Source organism: Phoca vitulina, unplaced genomic scaffold, assembly GCF_004348235.1.
Source record: "Phoca vitulina isolate PV1807 unplaced genomic scaffold, GSC_HSeal_1.0 scaffold49, whole genome shotgun sequence".
NCBI classification, from domain to species: Eukaryota; Metazoa; Chordata; class Mammalia; order Carnivora; family Phocidae; genus Phoca; species Phoca vitulina.
The window spans coordinates 1,068,642-1,089,713 of record NW_022589752.1 but is presented as its reverse complement, the minus strand read 5'-3'; the positions used below and the strand labels follow the sequence as shown (position 1 = coordinate 1,089,713).

The window sequence follows — 21,072 nt, the reverse complement described above, 5'->3', positions numbered from 1 at the left end:
AAGCGTGGTAGGTTCTTAGAACACTGTATTCTGGGCACCTCTAGGAAGTCAGTGACAGTTAACAAAATATCTACATACTTCTGTAAATTTTGGCTCAACTAAATAAAACCAAATCGTGCAGAAGTATATGGTAAAAAAAAAAAAAAAAAAAAAATGGATCTCTAATTTCCAAAATAGTTAAGTACAGCTTCCCCAGTGAAGTAGCTTTTCAGGTGTCATGTCAGTTCAGGAAAAGTTATTCCAGCCAGTCATTTCCAGGGCTTCTCTCTCTCCAAGATCAAATACGGTCTTATTTTCTGCTTGATTGGAAATATTTCCTAATACTTTGATTCATTCATTTAACAAAGTGAGGTCCCATTATGTACCTAGCACCATGTTATAAAGAAAGCTCACGTCAAGGAACATTAAATCTACTCAGGGAGGGGGCACCTGGGTGGCTCAATCTGTTGGGCATCTGACTCTGGCTCAGATCATGATGTCCAGGTCCTGGTACCCACCCCCCCAACCCCCCCGACCCTCCAACCCCCCCACCCCCCCACCCCATCCCCACCCGCTCTGGGCCCCACCAGGAGTATGCTTCTCCCTCTGCCCCTCCCCCTACTTGTGCAAAAAGCACAAAAATGTGAAATACGTGGCACTAAATATATGGTGAAAAGGATATTTATGTTTACAGTATGAGAGCTGAAACAAGAAGGCAGAGTGTCAGCTTGTTCAACCTCAGCTGGGAATGTGCATGTCAGACACTCAAATTTTTCATCATTCTGCACATGTGCATGTCTGCAAATGACCACAAAAGAGCCCCAAGAACTGACTTTGGGGTTACAAATAAATTTCAGCAAATAAGCAAATTCATAAATATGGAATCCATGAACAGTGAGGATAGACTGTGTTTGTGTGTGTAACACCACATCCTGACAAGAGAGAATACACCTTCTTCTCAAAAATACATGGAACATTCCCAAAATTGGACCATATATTAAGTCAAAACATCAATAATTTCCATCAGGTAGAAATATTACAAACACTTGAAATAAATCAAGATATTAAGAACAAAACCAAAAATTAGAAAGGTCCTTCCACCTAGAAATTAAACAACTTTCTATTAAACAACTCTTGGGTAAGAAGGAACAAATTATGCAATTCCTAAAAAATAGTAATTAAAACACTGCAAGTTAGAATATATAGTATTTGGTTGAAAAAAGTATTTAGAGAAAATTTCAAAACCTTTAACACTCATACCAATTTAAGGTCTCAATTATATTCCCAACTAAAAAAGCTAAGATAAAAAGGTTCTGCATTGAATGATGGAGGAATAACTCCTACTGGACCAGGGTTCCCATAGATAATCATAAACTGAGATATAATATAAAAACTACCTAAAAGCACTAGAGAGCAACCAAGAGCAAAAAGAAACTAGAGCTAGAGCAGAATTTACACTTAGATAAAAGAGAATGAGATGGAGTTTCCCATTTTACTAACATTATGCCTGAGGGCAAGCCACAAGTTAGAGGTTTGTGGTGTCACTAAAACTCAGAAAACCTGCAGTCTTACCTGAAGAACAAGAGGACAGAGTTCAAAACAACCTCACCAGCTGGGAAGTATGAAAAGATATTTCAAAAAGACCCAGATTTAGTGCCAATTTTGGCACTAAAATCTGCATACATCTACTCTGCCCAAATCTCTGACTGACCTCTGAAATAATGCATGCGTGGGGCATACTCCAAGCAGGTGAGCTAAAGCTAAAAAAAAAACCTGAAAATTTTAGCTGCCTCTTACCAAAGTTATACTGCCTGCTAAAACAAAGAAAATCAATACTTCTCAGAGGATCATAATAGAATCAAGAGTCTCTACACCATGTCAATCACAATGTCCAGGATACAAATCAAAACTACTAGACATACAAAGAAACAAGAAAATATGAGCCACACTCAAAAGAAACCTAAACAACAGATAGTCCCTGAGATGACTCAGTTGTTGAAATTAGTGGACGAGGATTTTAAAGCTGCTATTACAGCTATACTCAAAGACATAAAGATGACTCTGCGCATGATCAATAGGGAATCTCAGGAAAGAAATAGAAACTTTAAAAATAATCAAATGGAGAGTCCAGAACTGAAAATAAGAATACTAAAATGAAAAAAGTCACTGGATAGGCATAACAGCAGTTTGGAAATGAGATGGGAGAAAATATCAGTGAAATAAGAAAACAGACCAATAGAAATATTCCAAACCTGAAAAAAAGAAAATAGATATTGGGGAAAAAATGAATAGAACATTAGTGACCTGTCAAACAATATCAAACAGTCTCTGGAGACTCACAGAGAAAAGAGAATGGGTCAGAATATATACTTAAGAAAATGGCAGAAATTTCCCCAAAATTTGATAAAAGATAAATTTACAGATTTAAAAAGGTCAAAACCTAAGCAGGATAATACAAAGGATGCACATTTAAATACATCATAATCAAATCGCTGAAAACCAACTAAAGAGAAAAAAATCTTGAAAAGAGCCAGAAAAGGGGCACCTGGATGGCTCAGTCAGTTAATTGTCTGCGTTTGGCTCAGGTCATGATCCCAGGGTCCTGGGATCAAGCCCCATGTAGGCTTTCCACTCAACAGGGAACCTTGCTTCTCCCTCTCCCTCCGCCTGCCACTCCCCCTCCTGCGTGTGCTAGGAAGGAGGGAAGGAAGGGAAAGGAAGAAAGAGAGGAAGGGAAGAGGGAGGGAAAGAGGGGAAAGGAAAAAAAGAGCCAGAAAAAAATAACACACTACATACATAGAAAAAATGGAGGTGAGAAGACAGTGTTCCTAGGAAATAACAAGTATTGAGGGGTAAATGAGATTTATGTGTGCAAACTGCTCTCAAATAATTCACAAAAATAAAGAGAAAAAGATAAAGAAAAGGAAGTGAAATGTTGAGGGATTTGAATAAGGATATATGGCAGTACACTGAACTATTCTTGTGACTTTTCTGTAAGTCTTAAATGATTTCAAAATGAAGTCATAATATATATATATTATATATTTAATATATAAATACATAATATATATATAAAACTTCCTGATACTGTCACCTGACAGAATATAGAAGCAGTAACACCCAGTAACAATGAGCACACCTGGCACCCAGATCTTAGTTTCTAAATCTCATTCTCTATAGTCAGGGCTCCTTGAAGAAATAATTGAATTGAGGGTTGGGGCAGGGAAGGTACAAGCCTAGCCTGGAAAGCCTTATGTTGCCAGAAAAGGAAGTGCTCAAGAAACAATACGAGCCAAAAAAATAATAATAATAAAAAATAAAAAATAAAAAAAAAGAAACAATACGAGCATATTGAAAGGATACAGCAGCCAACTTAAAGGAGCTCTCACTCAATCACCAAACTGTGACAAAGTGAGCAACACAATGTAATAGATTACAACCTACAGAATTAAATATCCTTGTGTTCTGATATAGATGAATAAATAAGTAAACTGAAGGAATATAGCTCTTCCCTACAATAAAATTTCAATTTTAGAATTAAAATTGAAAGAAAGTAGAAGGAAAGAGAGAAATAGAATATCAGCAACAGGCAAACATCACAATAACTGCTGCAGGCAAAAACTGCTAATGGATGCTAGAATAGCACAAAAATCACCTAGTTTCAGAGTAGGTGAAACTCCTGCCATCTCCTCCCACAAGATGCTTATTAATTAAAAGTAGAAAATGGGAGGGGCGCCTGGGTGGCTCAGTCAGTTAAGCGTCTGCCTTCAGCTCAGGTCATGATCCCAGGGTCTTGAGATGAGCCCCCATCCAGCTCCCTGCTCAGCGGTGAGTCTGCTTCTCCTCCCTCTGCTCTCTCCCCTCTCCCCGTGCTAGAGCTGAAGGGCACGCTAATAAATAAAATCTTTAAAAAAAAAAAAAAGAAGAAGAAGATGGGGAGAAACTTGGCAGACACCACTTTAATCAAATGACTAAGGTTAAAATTACTAGTAAAACATATTAACATTTCATACCTCATGTAATACAATGAATGAAAAGGGCACATTAATTCTGTAGTATTCTTAACAAAATATATATCATCAGAGTAAAGGGAGAAAAAAAATACGAAATGGGAGAGGCAAACTGAAGTGTATGTACTCACAATTTCTAAAATATATTACATATAAATGTTTCCTTGCTCTGCCAGCTAAAAGGGCCTGGGATGTGATATCCCAGAACTAATGAGTTTACCTAGTTCTCAGATTTAAGTTTCTAAATACCATTTTCAAAAAAAAAAAGTTCCTTGGAAAAATGGCTGATTCCAAGGCTCTGGAAGGTTCCAAAATTAGTCTGGAACATCTTATTTTACTATAAAGTAATAAAGTGCTCAAAACATGTTCTGGTACATCAGAAGGAGCCAGATCTGATGGGGCTCCCCCAAGCCAAATCTCAGACATTTTAACATCAATGTAAATAAGTACAGTAACAGATTATAATCCACTAAATAAACTAGAAGCCTAAGAGTCTATACTTAAAATACTGTCACATGAATGGTAGATGATATAGATACACACACATACAGACGGAGGATTCCTTACAATAAAATGCTGATACATGTGTATCATGTAACAGAACTGAAAAATGGTATTTTGCAGCCATCATAAAGATTGGTTTAGACAACTATCAAGTGTTGCTAAGTCAGGGGAGGGAAATGGGATGTTTGACAAGCAAGATACTTAATCTTAAAAGTTTCTCTCTCTCCAGAGATTGCTTATTTCCCCATAAGGGGAAAAATAAACACTACAAGGTGAAGACACAGAACAATAATACTTTGACCAAGTGATCAAAATCAACATCAACAATGAGTTCCTCAGATGTGATACCCTCATAAAGACACAACACTTTTGTAGTATTTCGGCTGGCGACACATAACCTCATTCTAATAGAAATTTATCTAGAGAACACTAGATAAACCTAAATTGGAAAACATTTTGTCACACACACACACACACACACACACACACACACACACACACACAGAGCTATTTTTGTTATGGAGAATTAACCTTCATGATTATCTGATGGTAGAGATTATATCTTTGTATCTCCACCATCTATCACATTACCTGATAATTAAAGCTTAATAAATGCTGATTGAATGGATACTCCCTGCCTAGACTAAGATGCTAAGTCCCGGAGAGTTTATTTATCTGTTTCTGGCCCTAATCACAGTGAAGATACAAAGTACAGTGGTTAGAAGAATAACGAATTTTTTAACTAAATAAATAGAATTTGTTTACTGAGTTACATAATATTCCACTCTCATCTCAACTAAGTTTCTGAAAGCAAACTTTTTTCAAAACTTTTTAACACTATATAAAACCAGAGAATTATAGATTTAAATAATCACTTCACAGGAAAGAATGACCAATGGAAAAAAGACAGTCTCTTCAACAAATGGTGTTGGGAAAATTGGACAGCCACATGCAGAAGAATGAAACTGGACCATTTCCTTACACCACACACAAAAATAGACTCCAAATGGTTAAAGACCTAAATGTGAGACAGGAGTCCATCAAAATCCTAAAGGAGAACACAGGCAGCAACCGCTTCGACCTCAGCCGCAACAACTTCTTCCTAGAAACATCGCCAAAGGCAAGGGAAGCAAGGGCAAAAATGAACTATTGAGACTTCATCAAGATAAAAAGCTTTTGCACAGCAAAAGAAACAGTCAACAAAACCAAAAGACAACCGACAGAATGGGAGAAGATATTTGCAAATGACATATCAGATAAAGGGCTAGTATCCAAAATCTAAAGAACTTATCAAACTCAACACCCAAAGAACAAATGATCCAATCAAGAAATGGGCAGAAGACATGAACAGACATTTTTCCAAAGACATCCGAATGGCCAACAGACACATGAAAAAGTGCTCAACATCGCTCGGCATCAGGGAAATCCAAGTCAAAAGCTCAGGGAGATACCACCTCACCCCAGTCGGAATGGCTAAAATTAACAAGTCAGGAAACGACAGATGTTGGCGAGGATGTGGGGAAAGGGGAACCCTCCTACACTGTTGGTGGGAATGGATACGGATGGAACTAGAGGGTATTATGCTAAGTGAAATAAGTCAATCAGAGAAAGACAAGTTATCATATGATCTCACTGATATGAGGAATTTGAGAAACAAGACAGAGGATCATAGGGGAAGGGAGGGAAAAAGGAAACAAGACGAAACCAGACAGGGAGACAAACTGTAAGAGACTCTTAATCTCAGGAAACAAACTGAGGGTTGCTGGAGTGGTGGGGGTGGGAGGGATGGGGTGGCTGGGTGATAGACATTGGGGAGGGTATGTACTATGGTGAGCGCTGTGAATTGAGTAAGACTGATGAATCACAGACCTGTACCCCTGAAACAAATAATATATGTTAATTAAAAAAAAATAATCACTTCAAATACATAGTTATACACTTTGAAAAGTCTTGTTTTCTGCCCCCTCAAAAAAGAAAAACCACCAAAATAAGTTGAAATAACAACAAGATTTATGGTACACTGCAGTTAGAACCCAACTTTATTGTTACAACCAATTTTTATTTACAGAATATAAATCTCTTCAAAAAGATACATTCCTTCATTTAATCAATGGTGAAAGGCCTTATTAAACAGAAATAAAGCCTAAACATCACTTATATTCAAACAGAAATACAAACAACTTCATTAAAAGTTTATGAACATACAGCAAAAATGTATTTTTACTTAAGCAGTTACATGAATGAGGCTATTTTTAGTTTTCTTCACTGGCAACCTCATTTTTATCCACAGAACAAATTTTACACTTAAATTAACAGTAGTAAAAATGTAAAAATTAGATTTTAAACATGAAAATATGCAACGAAAAACAGGAAGTATCTCCATTAACAGATTAACAAGTTCTCAGACACTCAGATACTTTCTGAGGCATATCAAAACACCTACATCAAAATTTGCATTCATTTGAGAGGTATCAATACATTTCAGTGCTGAGACTATTTGTAGCACTTACAGTATATACAAAGCAGCATTATACTACTATGGTTCACATTTGATAAACACAAATTTAAGCTTTATGCCACAATTTTCCAATTCAACATACAGCTAACGCAGTGACAATTACTCATTTTGTTTTTTTCTTCTGAAATTCAATAAGGAAATTATCACTTGAGAACATGGAATAATGCCATGTCTTATTTCTTATGATAACAGTCTTATTTTAAAATTCAAATACTTCGTATCATGGAAACTTCACCCAGCTGTAAAAAGGTTCCTCAATACAATACAGTTAAAAAGTTTCCTCTTAGCAGATTCCACCAATTTATAGTTAGTTTAGTACACATAAACAACAGGGAATTTCTTCAGATTACTGGACAATAAAAATTTCAGTGTGTCACTACCTAAATTGAAGTAGCAGCACACCACAACCATGGCAAGTAAATCTTCTCGTCTCCTCTATTGCTTTTTGGGCATTTTCTCCAGGTCATAAAAGCTAGTTTACATGGATACTACTGGGTCTCAACCTATCTCTGAAAATTCCTTTATTAAAGAGTTTTGAAATTTAACTAATGAAACAATTCAAATCAGCCATCTTCTTCTTACCCTTCACTAACTAGTTGAAATACAACATGTAATGTTTTCAATTTTTATAAACATCTTGTGTTTTGTTAGAATGATTAATGGTATTTATACCATTAATGGGTAAGATGTAAACAAAAATATGCCTATATTTAGGGATTAAGAGTATTTTACAGAGCAATTTTTCATAACTAGAAAAGCTGAAAGATTCATAATGAACAGAGATTTTATTTTAACCTGCTGTTTGATAACATCTATAGCATAGTAAGTGCATTAAGTACAGGAGAAAAGAGAAAGCAGGTTTTAGGACAGAAACCTACAAAAAAGTTGAATTTGGGATGCCTGAAACACAAAAGGGTATTTTTCTATAAGCCTGTCATTTTTTCCCATTCAAAGAGTTGAAACCTTCTATTTCAAATTATGATCCAGAAATGAAAGTTGTTTGTTTAAAAACTGTATTCAGAAAAATCTAATTCAAAAAAAAAAAAAGAAAAATCTAATTCATTATGTAAAATACCTTACTAATTTCAGTTTTCAAGTATTCAAGTAATGCAAACCCCAGCATTTTCTTTTATATAAACACATTTATAGACTAAGCTTCAAAGATGGGGGGAAAAAATATCATTTAAAATAACTGATATGCTTTTCTGTCCAAAAACATCAAATCCAAGACATAACACTGTAATCACACAAGTGATATGTAACTGGGAAAAAAAAGGTGGTTCAATATAACTAACATCTTTTAAAAAAAAAAAAAAAGAAAGAAAAGAAAAGCCAAACAGATTGCTTTAATATGTAACTAAGTTTCCAGTCAAAGGACATTCTAAATCTAATGAACCTAAGGAAGAAAAATCAGAGCACATCAATTTTGAAATAAAGAGAAAGCTGCTTTACCACATACTTATAATTCATTTCCTTTGTGCATAATAATTACTTGTGTTTGCCTTTTGAGGAAAGTAGTGTAAGTTGCTGCCAATAACAAAACTCTCCTCCTAGCATAAAGCATTGGTAACTTTGTCTATCAACTGAATGACTGATTAATATTAGAAGCTTAAGTCTCTATCACTTTGAAATGCATCTAAAATGCTTATTAAAAGCAATTTAAAGCAGAAAATCAAACTGATAGTATTCTCATTCTTATTATGAAGGAATTAAAAATGATACAGAAATCTTTGTGTAATATAAAGAAGGAAAATCTATATAAAGTGAAGGTTTTTAATTTTTAATTGAGAGTGCTTGGGGGAATTTTTTTCCTTTAAATCTGGAAGCTTAGTAACATATTTATAAGCTGAAATAAATATTTGTAGTTCAGCAAAGATGAAAATAGCAGTCATTAAAAGATTACTCATGACTTACGTCTTTTCTTTTACAATCCCCTAATGAACAACTTCATATTTAGAGAAGCCAAATGAGATATGCTTAAGTTGAACCAAGAGCTATTACCATATCTCATATATATGGGATTTAGATTCACAGAGACATGTAAAATTTCAAGGTTTTTTCTTCTTTGTAGAAAAAAAGTTAACCTTGAAAATAGGAAAGGATAATACTTCAGTCTGCAATCATCACATTATGCTTTTAATTTGCTTTAGCTTAGAATCATGACTCAAAGAAAGGAGCTCTAGCAGTGTATTAATTTACTGCTTATAGGAACCTAATCTCACAAAAACTAATGGCCAACTAAAGAATGAAGAGAAGTCATATTAGGCACTGAGAGGCTAAATAAATAAGTACTGACATTAACAAAAACTGATAAACCCTATTTTTCCAGTTCCTCTTGTTATCCCACTGTGCAGCCGGAACTTTTGGCTATTTCCAGTCTAAAACCAAAGAGCTGAATCATTTGCTTACAAAAAAAAAAAAAAATCTACAAAAGAGAATGCAAAACAATACACAATCTCATATGCAAGATACAATTCACACTAATTTACAAATTTTTATTTACACCATTTTATATACATTCCAGGCAGACCTAGTTGAGTTTTGTGCTCATGTTGATCTCAAATGACCATGTGAACAGTATTATTTACTACCACATCTCTCTGATTTCCAGAAAATCAGGTGGTAGCATGGGGTCAAGAGGGAAAAAAAAAAAAATATATATATATATATTACTGGTCAGGTAAGATCATACAAGTATGTAAGGAACAAAAGGAAAAAATGTGGAATTTTGCTTGTTAAAGCATCCAGGCCACTATGGTCTATTGACTAACAACAATGAGTATACATGAATGCCACTTCTCTAACAACCATTTTCGTTATTTACAAAATGAACTTACTACCAGCTGAGTTATTAGGTAAGGCATTCAAGTTCCTTAGCTTAACATAAAAAGGCAACAGACTATCTCAGCAAGCCAAATGACAAATTTTAGAGGGATGTTTTTCCTTCAGAATCCTTTAAATGGTTAATAAAAAGGGAAGCAATTTTGAATCCTCTTAGTCTGCAGCATGATCCCAAAAACCTGTACAGGATGTGGGAGCATCATGACACCCAAAATCTAGCCACAGAGTGGGGAAAATATCTTAAATGTCTCATTTTGTTTCCAGGTCCACTGCATACTCCTAGGGCTAAAGTGAGAGCCTCTCTTCACCTTTACATTCAGTTCTATATGAACCTCTCTGAGTATCACAGCTAGCAGCTATGCACAATCTACCAGCAAAGGCTCAGTGAATCTCTACTCAAAGTAGTTGGAAGAATATGGAGTAAGGTAGAAAACTGATCTTCTCTCCTCCCATAGTTCTCCAAGATATATACTGTTGCACTTTAAGTAAAGTTAGAAAGAAAAAAAAAAAAAAAAAAAAACAAGGCTATTACATATTATTCACTGTCCTAAGAAAATGTTCCAACCACAGATGAAAATTCCACCAAAAACAATTCTTCAAGCTCACTCTAACATTATGTAAAAGGCTATTACTTGTTTAATTGGTTCCATTCAGTCAATTAGGTAAAATTCTATTGATCCTATAGTAATATGGTTTATAAAAACAGAAGTGAATATTTGTAACATTGGGGAGGTAGAAAACAAATCTTAGTCTAACACTGTTATAGACACAAGCAGATTTTAAGATTCTATTTATGTAACTAGAATTTACCATTTAAAATGGCCTTTAAGTGTTTCTACTTACTTTATTAGCTTTAAACATCTTGAGATAATCCAAGTATTTTAAAGCACTTATCTGAGATATAAGTCACTTGGAATAATAATACATCAAACTCCCCAGAAGATTTCTCAGAGGATATATTTGTAGTTGCATATTCTGAATATGCAGATTCATTAAGTCAACTTTGTACATGGGCACTTATGTGACCAAAGTGCAAAGCTTGTCAGACTAATTTTCTAAGTAAAGTTAACCATGACTGCTCAACTCCACAAAGCAGCAAGCAGTCTTCAAAACATGAAGCCTACTTATTGCAAAGATCTAACTTCCTTCCATATAACTGCCACCCTTTCATTCCCAAACAAAATAAAAAATACACAAACAAAATCAAGAGAAACTAGAACAGAAGCCCCCCTACCATGAATATTTCTGTTTAATTCACATTTTGTTGGATTTTAAGTGTATCAGATCAATGTCCTAAATGTTCCTTATTTCTTTTAACTGCTTTTAATTTATTTCTCTGAACCTACATACATCACGTAATCATTTGCTATCACTCTAAAGACATGGAGCCAAACTAAAACATGAAACAAAGTTTTAAGGAATGAATCTTGAAAGGGAAAAAAGAATCTATCTAAATGCTATTTTCTTGTTCCCAAGTATGATAATCATTCTATCTTTGTTTCAAAAATTAGCATTTGTTCTACTAGCTAAACAGACAAAAACACAGAATATTTCAATAAGTAAAACAAAATTTTTGGTTTAAAAAAATGTGATATTATCAAATTTTAAGAACAAACTAGCAACTTAAATGACCATATTTAGTATGTGAAAACATTATTTAATGCAGAATTTGGTAACATAAAATTGTATATCTATTCCAGGATTATAGGTAAATATTAATATTTATACTGCCAGACTATGTATGGAAAGGAGAATTTAATTTTAAGATATATCCCCCCCCCCCAGAAAAACACTTTCCAATACTCAATTCAAAAAGATGTACCACTAAATGTAGACAGTAAATGTAGCTTACCCTCATACACAGATACTTTTCTATGAACACCCTAAGCTATCTATACCAGTATCTGGCATTTCAAGAGTGAATGATTCATATTTCTTATAGTGTATCAAGATAAAAAGGTTACACTGAACACCTAGATTTTTTGCTAAAATTAATATTATTAAAGTAAAACTTTAAAAAAATTTTCTCTGGAACATTTTCATTGCTTACACTCAACCAACAGATGAAACAGATGAAAGCAGTCACAGAATTATGTTAAATTTATAATAAATAATTCACATATAACATAAATTATCAAAGAAAGGATTAAACTGACATATTTATACCTTTCTGCAGATTTAACAAACTTCTGATCTGCCACATACTGATAGCAGTAAGGTATACTTCTTGACATCATTCAGTCTATTTAAAAAATAGATTGGTTGTTTAGAGGCATAATTTGTAAAGCACGATAACCAAATTAAACAACAGAATTTTAACAAATATTGGCTTTTCAAAATTTCTTAAGAAAAGATACACAAGCATTGTTCAGCTACTTGAGAATAATCAAATCTCTTCTTTACTCAGGCACTTTTAATGCAGTAACTTCAGGCTTCATTTTAAAGTATTGGTTAAAACGAACAATTGCATACCTAGTGAGAAATGAATAACAGAATTAATAAAAAATGAAAAAATCCTTCCTTCATTTTCCACTCACCCTTCTAAACTTTTTTTTTTTTTTAAGTTTTAGGATTTTTCAAAGGACATATTTTTAGTTTATTGCACCACCTACTGGACACTTTCCTAATACAGTATTTAACAGATGATACCAGGATTTCCTTGCAGACCAATTATTTAAATGTATGCAACCCTTATAACATTTGACTAAAAATAGTAACTACAGTGTACCCTATGGGTTCTACGTGTACATCAAAAGAGAAAAAAAAAAGCGGGGACAAATGTATGCATATAGTACAATTAAACTTACCCAAGGAAATCAAAATCAATAGTGGAGTATTTGGCTTGAATCAAAGCCCACAATCCCCAAAAGAAATGAGAAGCCTAAAAAGGAGAGAAGGAAAATCAAGAATTATGATAATATATTTCTCTATAAAACAATTGTCAAATAATTAATATTTCCCCTTTTCATCAACTCCATGCAGAACTACTGTCTTGATGCTTTTTTTTATATAAAATATTTAAAACACAGGTAATACTAAAGTGTGAGGTTACCTGGATGGCTACAGATCACTTCTGTCCACACCAAAAGAGGTTAGAATATATTATAACTGCTTAAAACATAAGAGCCCAATTCCTGTAACTGCTTTGTGGAGACAGAGTTCGGCATAAGCACGAATAGATGTTGGTTATAACTGCTAACAGGCTTTCCTATAAAATACATAATTACCAAAAGACTTTGTTTTTTGACATAAAAATATAAACAAAAAAGTCCAAATCTCAAAAACAAAAGATATATTTAAATATGAAAAATGTTCTAGACATAACATCTGAAAACAATTTTTATTGGCCCAACAATTCTGCATAACCAACCATGACATAAAGTAACATGATTTTACTTATGTCAGAGAAAAATGGGTTTTAAGACTTTAAGAGAAAAACAGATGAATGTGTAGGAACTGTAAAATAACTACTTGTGTGTGTGCTTTACAATCTATTTCCAGGTAAACACAAAAATATTTTAAGATTCTGATAATCATAAAACTTCACTTCCCACGAAGTAGTCTATTCCAACTAGAAATATTACAACTAGAAAAAAGTCTTAAAGATAAGGGTCTTATTTCAGCTAAATTCCCTATAGTAACAACAAAAGGTATCTAAAAAAAATTACTCCACAGCTGTGATCTTGGTATTAAAACAACCAAACAACCCAATTTGGTAGGTAAAACAACACGGTGTATGAGAAAGGATTCTTAATTTGAATTGAGAACTGTAAGGGTTTAGGTCCAGGTCCTGTCACTAACTCCTTTTGCAACCTTCAATAAGTCACAAATTTTTAATGTCCAAATCATCACTTAAAAGATGAGAAACTAGGGGCACCAGGGTGGCTCGGTCTGTTAAGCATCTGCCTTCGGCTCAGGTCGTGATCTCAGGGTTCTGGGATCAAGCCCTACATCGGGCTCCCTGCTCTGCGGGAAGCCTGCTTCTCCCTTTCCCACTCCCCCTCCTTGTGTTCCCTCTCATTGTGTCTCTGTCAAATAAATAAATAAAATCTTTAAAAAAAAAAAAAAAAAAAAGATGGGAATCTATTAGCCATTCTGTATTCCACACAGGATTGTTTTAAAGATTAATGGAAATTATACATATAAAACAAAATTTTACCCTCTAAAGATCTCTTTAGAGTATGTTGCTATAAAAATATCTATTTAAAAATTACTATTGCATTTTGTTTTTAACTTCCTCAAAAAATCACTATCAGAATATATAACTTCCCATCAAATATAGAAAGAATAAACAATGTTGTAAAGAGTAAACACCTAAAGTACATGTACATGAAGCCTAATGGTTAACTTAGGGGGAAAAAAGCTGAGCTCTGGAGTCAAACTGCAAAAATTACTAGCTGTATGGCTTTGAGCAATTTCATTAACCCATCTGTACCTTTGTTTCCCCATCTGTAAAAGGAAGATGTGATATTCATCTCTTCCAACAACACGTGTGTGAAACAGAACTTTCTTTATATACTTTAACCAAACCAATATATTGCAACAGATGAAATGCAGAAGTAGATATAAGAATCTAGCTTTTATTAAGCCAGATATTACAGAGATTTGCAAAAGTTTAAATAATGCCATTCTTCTAATTGTTTTTTGTTTTGGAAAACAGTTATTTTTCATTTAAATGCTATTTATGTTAACAAGTTTATTTTCTTTTTAAAGATTCACTGGAGCCTAGTCTCTATATCCGGTATGTAACAAACATTCAATAAAATGCTAATTAATATCATTTTATAAATAAGAATGATAAAAATAATAAAAATTTTCAAAAATGGTCTTCTTTCTACCCAAGGATGTCTCAGGTATTGAGAAGTGAATTATGAGATGAGATGCACCTTCCTTCTTTTTAAAGTATAAAACAGTGGTTCTCAACCACGGGAGATTCCTGAGGCCCAAAACTATTATTTATAATATTATTAATGTGTTACTTGCCTTTTTGACTACCTTAACATCTGCACCGATGGTTTAAAAGCAAGGGTGGGTGAAGCTACTGGTGCCTTACAATATGTCAAGACAGCAGTACCAAACATCCACACACACACACATCATCACTACACACAGTAAAAGGCCAGTCTCGCTAAAGAATGTCCTTTATGAAGCCACTGAAAGTATTCATTTTATTGTATTTCTACCCAAAGGAGGAAGATTCTTTTAAGGAAAAACATTTATGACTGAGTTGTGAGCTGAACTTGTACATCTTTAATGGAACATCATTTTTACTTGAAAGAATAACTGATATTCGAACTAGTTATTAGACTTGGGCATTTGGCAGATATTTCTCAGATTAAAAAAAGAGAACCTGTCATTTCAATGAAACTAATTGACAGTAGTTGTTGCCAATGATAGTCTTCAAGTATTCAACCTAAAATTAGAACTTTGGAAAATTTGTATTTGACCCTGTGAGCTTAACAGCTTCTCAATACAGTACACTTAAAACTTTTTCTGATGATACTGATTGTGATATCAATGGATGTGATATTTTTATATAAGATGTATCAATATTTGTAAGATCTATACAAACTCAAATCAGTATTTTCCAAATATACTTACTAATGTTAAAACTACAAAATCAAGCACTGCTAAAAGAGCCATTCAAAGTGCAAGGTAAACCAATGGATTATAACGTACTGGAGTACAAAAAGTTAACTGATGTTTTCAGACTGCACATTTTACAACTAACCTTTAAGAAATGATCACTTGCTGAGTTTTGGTGAAGTAGCAAAGAGAATATCCACAATTCCTGAAAAGGCAAAATATTCACCTCTTCCAACAACACGTGTGTGAAACAGAACTTTCTTTATATACTTTAACCAAACCAATATATTGCAACAGATGAAATGCAAAAGTAGATATAAGAATCTAGCTTTTATTAAGCCAGATATTACAGAGATTTGCAAAAGTTTAAATAATGCCATTCTTCTAATTGTTCTTGTTTTGGAAAATAGTTACCTCATTTATTTCAGCGGGGGGAACAAGCAAGAGAGGTAAAGAGAGAGGGCAGAGAGAATCTCAAGTAGATTCCATGCTGAGCACAGAGCCCAATGCAGGGCTCAATCCCACAACCCTGATATCACAACCTGAACCAAAACCAAGAGTCAAATGCTTAACGGACTGTGCCACCCAGGCACCCCTACAAGTTTATTATTTTAAAAAATATTTACTTAATATTTCGAATTTGTTTTAATTTTCAATATGATAAATCTTGACAATTAACCTAAACAAACAAAAGCTCATAGAGGTCTTAAAAAAAATCTTGAAGTATAAAGGGGGAATCCTGAAACCAAAAAGTTTGAGATCCACTAGTCTAAATCACCTAGGTATATTTTAAGTGATATAAAAATCATCTGTGGATGCTACTGTAATCTCTTCCTATTAGGCTAATTCTGTAAGTAGGAAAGACTGAAAATGGGAAATTCTACACCTAAAAATAACATCAAACCAGCTCTTCCCTCCACCTTCAGGCAGCATTCATTCATATAAATAAATGATTCTACACTAGAGAACAATTATACATAAAACTTTACAAAAATCTCATTTTGGCAGGTAACACCTTTTACAGGGTGAAAAATGAAAAATTTATATGTAAAATTAGAGTCTTAAATGGATGAAAAGGAAATGCAGGAAGAGTCCATTCATCATTTGTATTCCCCAAAATGGCAAAGAGAATATTTAAGTCCAAATAAAATAATGTAATGTTCTGTGTGATTTACCTATTTCTTTCAGATTTGGAATTTATAGATATGTAAGTCTATCAAAGGGCATTTTAATTTCTAGGCTACTCATCTCTGTTGCAAAGAAAAATTCAAAGCTTTATATGATGAACAAATAACTAAAATGTATCCTTTCTGAAAAACCCCTAAAAACTCTAAGATTTCACTTAGAAATAATCCAAAGTCTGAAAATAATGTGTCTAAAGACTCTGAACAGCTTTAAAAACCCATTATGTATACTCTAGTTGATTTTATACAAATACCTACTTTTGTTTACCATCTTAATATTAGTTACAGTAAACAATCAATGACACGTGAAGTCTTTTAATATTTACAAGTCTGCTCATGCCCTCAGCAATAAACAAACATTTAACCAGCCATTTTCCATGGCACCTGGGTGGCTAAGTCAGTTGAACATCCCACTTGGCTCAGGTCATGATCTCAGGGTCATGGGATGGAGCCCTGCGTCAGTCAGGTTCCATGCTCACTAGGAGTGGAGTCTACCTGGGATTCTCTCCCTCTCCCTCTCCCTCTCCCCTTCTGCCCCTTTCTCTGCCTGTGTGTGTGTGTGTGTGTGTGCATGCGTGAGCACTCCAAAAATAAAATCTTAAAAAACCCTCTTTTCCCCACTTATCAAATCAGTTTTCAGTTTTATAATGTATATGCTCTCTTCGTGACAAGTGAACAAGGAAGGAAGAGTCCCAAAGGAGGAAACAGTATTTAAGATATGTCCAAATGGAACAAGAGGAACTTGTCAGAGGATGCAGGGAAAAGGGCAGTCTAAGTAGGAAGAAATAACTATAAAAAAGCATATAGGCTTTAAACATCATGGATTGTGCAGAAAACAAGATGACTCTGCTAGAGCAGAAATGGGAGGTGGAAAATGGGAAATAAGAATTTGAAGAATGTTATCATTTGGATTTCACTCTATAGGTCACAGGAAACCATAAAGTATGAACGTGATAAAATTAGATTCATGAATTAGATCTAGTTATTAAAAAGATAATTTTTTAAATGTAAAGGATGAAATACAGACAGAAAAAACCTGGAGGCAAAGAGATCGGCAAAGGCTAACACAGGTGAGAGATTAAGAGCTCAGTCAAAGATCATACAATTAAGGAGAAAGGGTTAGAACTGAGAGAATCTTAGGAACTGGGAGTAACAGAACTTGGAAATAGAGAAAATGTGAGAATGAAAAGGAACTCAAGACATAAAAGAAAATTCCTTCTTTCCTGGTTTCAGAAAACAGAATTCAGATGATATTTTAATTAAACCAAGACAGAATAAAGAATAAATAATGGGACAGAGGACAGGGTGCATGAAATAAAATTCAAGTTTGGACATACTGTGCTCAATTACAAAAGGAACACCAGATAGAGACAGATACTAATCGGGAGATCGGCACAGGAAAGCAATTCAACTTGGGATCATTAACAGAAAGGACAGTAAAAGTCATGGAATTAGGGGCACCTGGGTGGCTCAGTCGGTTAAGCATCTGCCTTCGACTCAGGTCATGATCTCAGGGTGCTGGGATCGAGCTCCAAGTTAGGCTCCCTGCTTAACGGGAAGTCTGCTTCTTCCTCTCCCAATGACCCTCCCCCCTGCTCCTGCCCTCACTCGCTCTCTCTCAAATGAATAAAAAAAAAATCTTAAAAAAAAAAAAAGTCATGGAATTAGATCACCCAATGAAAGTATATAAAGTGAAAGGAGGGGAGAGCCCAAATTCAGGACACTACGGAACACCAGTATTATAAAAGGATTGGGAAAAGAGGAAGAAAAAAAAGAGTCAAGGAAGGAAACTGAGTAGGAAAACACAAATGAGGAGAACCAAGGAAGAATGGTTATCACAAAAGGCAATGAAAGAGAAAATTCTAAAAATCAATGGTAAATACTGTTAAATGATATGGGCAGAGCAAGTAAGATAAAGACAAAGTTTAAAAAAAAAGATAAAGTCTAAACTAGACTTAGTAATTATGTCATTATTGGTAACCCTGACATGAACTTTTTTTTTTTTTTTTAAATAGTGAGAGGAGAAGACAAGACTGCAGTGGTCTGAAGAGTGCATGAAAGATGATAAAGAAAAAAGATTGAGGGTTTGCTTTTATTTCCCCCTACCTTCCCAATTATTTATTCATTCAAACACTTGAGACTGTGACAGACATTTACTAAATGACTGTGGGATGAAATTAAGAGTTGGTAAGAGAACTACATAAACTGGCTAGCTTAAAAAAAAAAAAAAAAACCTACAAAAACAACCTTGAAAAAGAAAGGCAGATACATCAAATCTCAGGAAAATTAGTAATCTCAGTAAGAGGGGCTGAAGCCAAATGTGAGCATTCATCTAAATTTTGCTATATTCTTTCTATTCTGAAGATAGCAAAAGAGGCCCTGATGCAAGAAAGTAACCCACCTCAAAAGAGAGAGGATTCCAGCACAATTTAAATAAGAGGAGGAATTCAAACAAAACTTGGCTTCATAACTGGTTCTCAATGGTTTCTTAATGGGGAAAAACTGGAAACTGGTATGAGAATCTCAGAGCATAAACCTACTGTGTAATGATTATATGAAAACTAAAGATTATGTAAATTGAAGACATGCTAAATGAGCATTATTAAAAAGGTACTGAAGTTTTTTGTCTCAACCATCCTCTAATTCTTTTTCTATAAGACCTTCTCCTGAACATGTGACATTTCATGAATATGTTTGCTGTACATTTCATATATTCTTTTTTAAAAAATCAGGTTAAATACTGTTGTTTTTTTAAATCAGGTTAAGTAAGTTTCCCTCCAATTCTAATTTGCTAAGAATTTTAAATAGGGATGGGCGTTAAATGTTACCCAAAAAGAAGTATTTTGTACACTATTATTTGCCCTTCCTAATTATAAGTACTTTGAAGAAATGCACTGTTTTATTCTTCTTTTAAGCCTCCAATCTACATGACCCAAAGTAATAATAATTACTAGATATCTGATTAATGGATATTTATAAACAACTTGATAATCAATCCAGAATTATTTTTCAATACCATGTATATATAATACAACCACAGTATCCAAAGTTGTTGAATTTTTATCATCAAAAGTTTACAAGGAACCCAAATTAGCTCTCTAATAGTAAATAGTGGTTCTGTTTGACTAGAATTTATAAGGTATGTGGACTTTTTGTGGAAATTAATGAACTCAATGCATTAGGAATAATTTATGTTAATGGGTGCATAAAAAATATAAATTATAGCAACAATAATATTCCTCATGTTAATATAGAAACTGGCTAAACAGAAGTATTAGGGTGATTCTAAAGCTCATTAAGTGACCTTGTGAGAAAAAACCCTACATTCCCTACTTTAAGATCATGCTTAAATAGAATATATAGAAACAGCAGGCATCCTAGGACCAGCTGGAGAGCATGCCATTTAGTCAACAGTTCTACTGAAAACAGATACCAGAACAGAAGATGAGTCAAGTTTCAGCACACCCTCTTACTTGAGATGTATTCTGAATGGCTCTGGGAAAACGCTACTCTTAAGACAATGGAAACAGTACACCCATGAGCCATCAACAGGGTCTATTTGTAAAGACAACACAGCAAATATTCCCCATGTCAACTGTACCAAATTATATTAAAACTAAAAATAAGTAGCTAAAATAACTTCAAACTAGTATTCAATTTAATTGTGTAACACCTTAGCTGAAAGCTCATTCTAATTCATCACATCATTCTCAAAAGGTAATTTAAATGAACTATTTTTTAAAAAACAAACGTGCTTAAGAGTACAGAGAAGTGGGTCTGGAAATAACTGCTTATCAAAAGAAGATCAAGATAAAATACTGGTTAAGTTATGAAAACATAATTCTACTGGTTCTTCCAATCTACTTTTAATATTTTAAGATGTGATGATTAAACGTACTGTGGAAAACCTCATTTCCCATAAATCTGTTTTTGATTATGTTTTTTGTGACATAAAGAGAATAGATATAATGTAAAGAACTGCTTCACAATTAACCCTAACTCTAACAAGAATCCATTCATTAAATTATTCCTGGGCACTTACCATGTGGGTAGGCACTGTTTTTCTAGAGGTGAGGGATATGTAAGTGAATGAAACAAAATCTCTGTCCTCAAAAGCATTACAACAGAGGAATTGTAAACAACAGTGTTTTGTCCTTATTTTGAACAAAAATGCACAAAATTGAAAATGGGAAACTGTTTTATAAGATGATGAAAATTTAAAAGCTTTTTAAAATTATATTAAGAATCAATGGGGCGTCTGGGTGGCTCAGTTGGTTAAGTAAGTTAAGTTGGTAAAGCCGACCTAAGTCAGCTCAGGTCATGATCCTGGAGTCCCGGGATCGAGTCCCCGATCGGGCTCCCTGCTCAGTGGGGAGTCTGCTTCTCCCTCTGACCCTCTTTCCTCTCGTGCTCTCTATCTCTCATTCTCTCTCTCTCAAATAAATAAAAT

General features: G+C 34.0%; 1 protein-coding gene across 1 annotated transcript in view; it reads right to left on the bottom strand.

The window, feature by feature from the left end:
• Window positions 1-6,468: 6,468 nt before the first annotated feature.
• ETNK1 (ethanolamine kinase 1) overlaps window positions 6,469-21,072 on the bottom strand; it is a 64,830-nt gene continuing 50,226 nt past the window's right edge. The window contains exons 7-8 of the mRNA XM_032432662.1: window positions 12,660-12,733; window positions 6,469-12,324 (exon numbers count right to left, since the gene is read on the bottom strand). Of these exons, the coding sequence (XP_032288553.1) occupies window positions 12,252-12,324; window positions 12,660-12,733 (147 nt within the window). The 3' untranslated portion in view covers window positions 6,469-12,251. The remainder of the gene's footprint in view (window positions 12,325-12,659; window positions 12,734-21,072) is intronic.